Source organism: Lithobates pipiens, unplaced genomic scaffold (genome assembly GCF_037356315.1).
Source record: "Lithobates pipiens isolate NorthernLeopardFrog02 unplaced genomic scaffold, aLitPip1_a1.2 Scaffold_10, whole genome shotgun sequence".
Taxonomy (NCBI): Eukaryota; Metazoa; Chordata; class Amphibia; order Anura; family Ranidae; genus Lithobates; species Lithobates pipiens.
Window position 1 is genome coordinate 70,018,434 of NW_027507686.1, and position 6,554 is coordinate 70,024,987.

Consider the following 6,554-nt stretch of genomic DNA (forward strand, 5'->3'; position numbering starts at 1 on the left):
TGTATTCTCTAGGGTCTTTGCTAAAAAAACATATGTTTGGCGACTTGATCAGCCAATTGCGACTTGAAGTTTTTGGCCAATCGGCTTGCGGCTTGAAGTTTTCGGCCAATCGGCTTGTGGCTTTGAAGTAACTGATCAATTCAGTCTAGTTTATTATTATCAGTTATGTATTCCTTTGTCTAGTCCCTATAGTTCAGCTAAGCCTCAAATACGCCAAGCACATGTTATTGTTAATATCACAATACTACCACCCTTGTCTATGAAATCAATACACGGTCTAAGATCAATCAAATCTCATTTATTTCCCAAGGAAATAATACAGCGTGCATAAGGTATCAATAGAAGTTACAATAATACATAGCGTACAATCAAAGTATAATACAAGCCATACTTATCCGACCTTCGCAGCTACGCCTCATGATGGAATAAAGAGGGCGAACTCATGGTTGCAACCCTTTTTTGTTAAACATACCTCAGCCATACCACACCCCATAGCCCATTCTACCTTCCCCGTAGACCAATCAGCGTCTCTGGGGCGTTTCCTCCCCCAGGCTAACAGTCCTGCCATACTTGGCCTCTGGGGGGCAGTGTTTGCCCATGAATTGCAACTGCTCCGACTGGATTGCCCTCTTGTGGCTCGATCTCGGACGCCCCACCAGCTGTCCTTTGTTCTTGCAGACAAGCCGGCGCCATATTATCTTTGAAGTTCAGTACATTCCAGGTGGGCTGAATAGAACTCATTCTGCTATTCAAATTGCGTCACATTCCTTGCTTTTAAACATGTGAGACTGCCTGGCATCAATATGGCTGAGTTCGGCTGTACAAACAGCTGTGTAGATGTATAATACTAATTCCTGTCTGATTCCAACATATTCCGCTTTGCGCCTAAAAGGCGCATACCACCCTTCTTCAGACACGGCTCCTTTTGAACAGTCCATAACTGTCTTAACGTGTGTGGTTCCCCAACATGTGCTTCCGAACCAGTACCTGTGGCACAGTCCTTAGCTTGTGTAACGCGTGGTTGTTTCCAACGAGCGCTCCAGAGACATCTCTTATGGAACAGTACACAAGTGTCTTACCACGCTGTGTTTTCAACGTGTGCAGAAACAGGTCCTATGGAGCAGTCCATAATTGTTTTACCATGTGATGTTTCCCAACACGTGCCGCTTTGCCACTGAGTGACACATCTCCACCATTCTTCAGCGACAGCTTCCATGTCACCATTCTGCATCTTGGGTATCTTCAGGACGGCAGTACAGGCAAGGGGTGCCCATTCATTCACCATTCACCAGCACCCATTCAGAGCAACATATCACCCAGCTTTCAGACCCAGAGTCTTGAGGAGGGCCTTTCTTGCCCATATTACTAGCCTACAATACCCATAGGTCACACTCTACCACAAACATAAATCAACTTATTACCATAATATATATACTTATATATGTATTACGCACCCCGCTCCCAACCTCCTATAACCTTTTACTGTAAATACGGGTCGGGATTAGGCAGGCTTGCTCGCAGCGGCGTTGCAGGGCTCTGACTTGGCAGCAACGTCTCCAATTTGTACACAGAGAGCTCACCGTCAAATCGTCCCTCAACTTGCATAGACAACTGGGAGACCCTTCTAGATAAATATCGCTTAACTACACATATACGTTTACAACAATTACCAAACCCACACAATTCCACCCCTGTGCCTGGATTTCAGAGATCATGCCCATTGTATACCATGCACCTCTACCTACGGTTAGGTTCAAGGAACCCTCTAGTTCCATGACTAACACTACACCCGTATTCTTTAGGACAATGAAATAAACTCGCCTATGTCATAAATAATACCTGGGTGCCTTCTTCCCAGCAATGATCTCTCCATCCAGAATACAGAGAGAAATAACTTCCCAACATTACTCGTTCATCCCCACGTATTGATCTGGCATACAACGGACATCGTGGTCATGCCTCCAACAAAGGGAAATATCCACCTGCCTCCAGCGTTCATCTTCTCTGATCACATGTGTGATATAGCCTCAAATGCAACAAGATAGAATCCCCAGTCAGTAAGCCCATTGATGCCACCAAATATACAGACCGAGTCTGCACTTCTGTATATGGGAACATACAGCATAACACCTTTCACAATCCAACTTAGCACAGCCCATACAGGCATTCGACGACTACTTTGGATTAGTGTAAGCAATGTGTTTTGGCAAAATCTTACTGAGCGGTGATGCTAACTCATCAGGCCACTGCCCCTTCATACAGAAACGGTACAATCAGCTCGATGTTGGCTGATATTTCCCCCTGCCACCGAGTGCACGCCAGAGCCCATGACAGGTTTCCGTCCTCTCTATCAACCTCTCAACATGGTTGACAAAATCCGGAGCCATTCTAACCTGAGTGTTTCTGTAACTTCATTGAATGTTATCAAGGATGCCACCAATCTCCCGGGGTAACAAAGTCACGCTCCTTCTCTGAAGCTATGGCTGTGAGTTTGTTCCTCAGGAGGCTGATGTCCCCTCCATTAACACCACCCATCCCAGCTATGGTTTCCCCCCCAATATAGTGCTGAATACATCCCTCCTCTTTCGGGTTACTCCTCAGGAATAAGCATCCTGCATGGACCTCATTCTCTGGGAGTAAGTCACTGGTGCAATGACCGCACTTTATTCAGTGTATACTCAGCACATATAGGGTGGTAGGTTTTTGTCAACCACCGTGAGATGTTGCAGCGCCATGTGGTGAAGTCCTACGGTACCCTGGTAGCCAGCGTTTGTTCCCTTTATTTTAACGGAGCATGCTCCTGTGTGTATTCACTGGCATTATCTGTGCAGGGTTTCAACTTCTCAGATGAGACATCAACCAGGCGTATCTTCCCCATGTCTAGTTCTGGTGTCCCGCATGTCCAGTAACCGACCGTTAGGATCGAGACACCACCCCTACGAGGACGTTTTCACCCCATTGGTGTGTCACCTGGCACCCTTTAGTCTGGCCAACAGCTACCTTATTATGCATAAGTGCCGGCCTGCCCCCTAGGCACCTGCACCCTATTAACTCTGTTACATCAATACGTGTCATATGTTAAAACCTTTCTTCTTTCAATTCCTCCTTCCAACAAAAAAACACATATTTTACATTTTCATGTTTTAACGGATTGGATGTGTCATAATTCTTCCCCAACCTCCAACCCATTGCACATGTATAAATAACATGTTTGCATTCATCAGGAGAGACTTCAGCAAAAATATTTCACAAGTTCTCTTGCTAGGCACAGTCTTTCAGATTCAGCATTAGCACCAAATTGTCCATACAACAAAACAGGTATTAATCTGAATCTTTCAGTTTTCCTTCTCTCCTGATGTTTATCGGAACTAATTTGTGGTATGGTGTGGCACAGACAAACTGCCAACCAGATGATCATCTGTCATCCATGTTCCAGAAGCCTCTCCAATTCTCGCTCCACTTGGATTCTGGAAGTGAAAGACAAGAGCAGTATCAAATTCTTATCCACAATATCTGCTCGCTTACCATGTTTACTTATAGTTCCCTCCTTGGAGCCCAGGACCTCAGTATTCCTGGCTTCTGCAACTCTGACCAAACTATCCAAACAACCATGACCTCTTTAGGCTACACCCACTGTAAAATGGATCCCCATGGTATGATCAAAAAACGTTTAAAACTGAACGTCAGTGTTGCTTCTCAAAAACTTCAAATTTTACAAACTAAAAAAAACAATGCATCTATCTGTATCTTTACGATGTATGCACTACCCCTTTTCCGGTGACTGGTTCTAACTGAGGGCATTGTCAATTCCCCCCCTTTCAGGTGGATTAGACCTACTACTTTTCCACCTGAATAAAAATATAACTAACATAGAGGACTAAACCAATATCAAAAAAAAAATTTTTAGAAGAAAAAAAAATAAAAAAATAAATAAAAATAAATAAAAAAAAATAAAAAAAAAATGTAAAAAACTTAAAAATCTGGCCATGATCACACAAATAACATGACAAGACAACCATCATACGACGAGACAACCATCATACAACAATGACAAACACTCAACTTTTAGTTGACAACATCCATGGACTTTTCTCCTGCAAAGAGTGCTTATTCCAATCTGAAATACAATTAGTTAATGGGGAAAACGAAAAACAAAACAAAGCATATGTATCATCACAACATTTTAGCTTCTTTTGTAACTCTTTTTAGTACTATTTATTTTTCATTGTTTGCAAACAATTACTAACTACTGAGCTCATGGTACCATGTGATAATCAATTATGCATTTACAATAACCTAACCCATGTTCTGCTATATTTTACCACTGTTGTTTTCACTTTGACAGACCTGCAAACAAATGCAAATGTTAGTATCTAAAGCCATTTAACTTCTTCCATGGTCTGTGGAAAAAAAACATAAAGACAGTGATTACACACAATTATCATGACAATTGACTTTTTAAGTCCCCAAAGCCTTTCCCATTAATGCAATATAGTTGCCATACCTTTCTATACTACGCAGTGGTTGGTATTGGAAATCTTTGCCATATTACCCAAGAAAAATGTCAATGCCATTTGTGTCCAATTACATACAAGCCAAAATGGTAGATTAGCCCAGGGCGCAAATATTGGAATGTTCATCCAGTCTTGTTGCTGGCTGTGCTTAGGGTGTGAACTGTCATTCCTTATCTCTCCTTCAGAACTGTGTAATCTGTCCTGGCTGCTATCTTTCATATCAGGCCTTTGAGTTACGCTGTCCCTGTCCTGGGTGCGGGTTTTCATTGTAGGTACCTGTATTGCTGGGATTTCCTGTTCCATGCTAGCAATTTTAAGGACTTTATGAAATCTATGTCTATGCCTATTCCATTTCCTATGTCTGAACTTTCTCTGCCTTCCTGTACCTCTGCTTATTACGGATACATCTGCCTTTGACCCATACTCCCTTTCCCTGGACTCTTGACAGAAGTCTCTGAGAATATTGACAAAATTTTGGTAGGATCTAGCATTCCTCAGAGCCATTCTAGTGGGATAGCTTACATAACACTTATTGGCCATTGAGTATATGAAACTTGCATCGTCCTCCAATAAGTCAGGACAGTTGAACACTTTCATATACAATGCAAGATACTCACTGCAGAACAAAATTGGGTCATCTCCTCTCCTAAATTTCATTCGTTGCAAATCACTCATAACATTATCACGACTGTCCACAATACGCTGCAACTCTTTCCTCCGCACCTCTGCATCTGCTACGTTATCATTAACTTGTGCCGATAACTGACCTACCAAAGGTCCTGGTAGCCATGCTTTCAGAAGAGAGCATGCATCCTCATTACTCAAATGGAATTTAACTACTAGAGCTTCAAATTTATTGGACAGACTCATTGGTGATTCCAGGGCATTAAATTCACCCAAAATCTGGCACAAAGTAAGTCTCTCTTGGATTGTAATCAAACTCTCATTCTGCCTTGAAGCTATAGGTGCCATAGCAGACTGTGTTTCATCACGGCCCTTCTCCTCATTGATCGTGCAGATATCGGCCAATTGGCATGTTCCTTTGTGCTCATTGAGCGATACCATAACTTTCTCTGTAGTAAGAAGCTGGGAGCGTACATTTGCTAATTCTCTTTCTAAAGACATAACCAACTCTTCCATCTCTGACAATTTCTTTTGCAATGACTCTACAACTTTGCTCTTCATATTACAGTCCATCCTGTAACTGTGGAGCTGTTCTTGTAGTTCACCGTTTCTCTCTGACAAATCTCTTGCTTTTGCCTGCAATTCATCCATCTCATCACTGGAGGCTGTTGCAATCTTTAGAAGGTTTTCACTGACTTTCGCTATGTCCTCACCCAGATGCCTCCTCTCTACTTCCCACTTCCCCCCCATTTGCTCAGATATAACTTTAATTCTGAGCAAAACTGCAATTTCATTAGCCAACTTTTCTTTCTTAACTTTTTTTAGCTGTTTGCCCGATACTCTGCTATTATGTTGCTGACACTGAGATAATAGAATCTTATACTGGCTTTCAAGAGTTTCATCTGCACATGAATGGTAACTGGCAGAGGCATACTTTTTAACATATGTATACACAAGTTCCATTTCACAACCATACAATCCACACAATACACACTTCTATTTGTACTAACGTACCAACACTGCATTGAGTACTAAATCAAACTCAATTATCGTTAGCTCTTACAACTCACACAAAACAAAAACAAATCGCTCTTCTAGCATTCACTATTCTTAATTTGTTACCACTTTTACCTGATATCATTCAAAACCATTCAATTTTGCCTATCCATAGTACAGATTTACCACACTTAATGTGGCATTATCAGCTGCCTTGTATCCGAGCACTTCTGTCCTGTAAGTTCTATGCAGCTTTTAGGATTGCCACATGTTATCTGGGGTGCCAAATGAAGTAACTGATCAATTCAGTCTAGTTTATTATTATCAGTTATGTATTCCTTTGTCTAGTCCCTATAGTTCAGCTAAGCCTCAAATACGCCAAGCACATGTTATTGTTAATATCACAATACTACCACCCTT

The 6,554-nt window shown here is 41.9% G+C and overlaps 1 protein-coding gene across 1 annotated transcript; it reads right to left on the bottom strand.

The window, feature by feature from the left end:
- Positions 1–4,508: 4,508 nt before the first annotated feature.
- Positions 4,509–6,248, bottom strand: LOC143932416 (posterior protein-like). Its single transcript, XM_077455830.1, has one exon. It carries the CDS (start codon positions 6,099–6,101, stop codon positions 4,509–4,511), a length of 1,593 nt encoding a protein of 530 aa, XP_077311956.1. The 5' UTR covers positions 6,102–6,248.
- Positions 6,249–6,554: the final 306 nt, after the last annotated feature.

Excerpts from the sequence above, each read along its gene's own strand:
- LOC143932416 (XM_077455830.1), bottom strand. The coding sequence starts at position 6,101 with ATGGAACTTGTGTATACATATGTTAAAAAGTATGCCTCTGCCAGTTAC.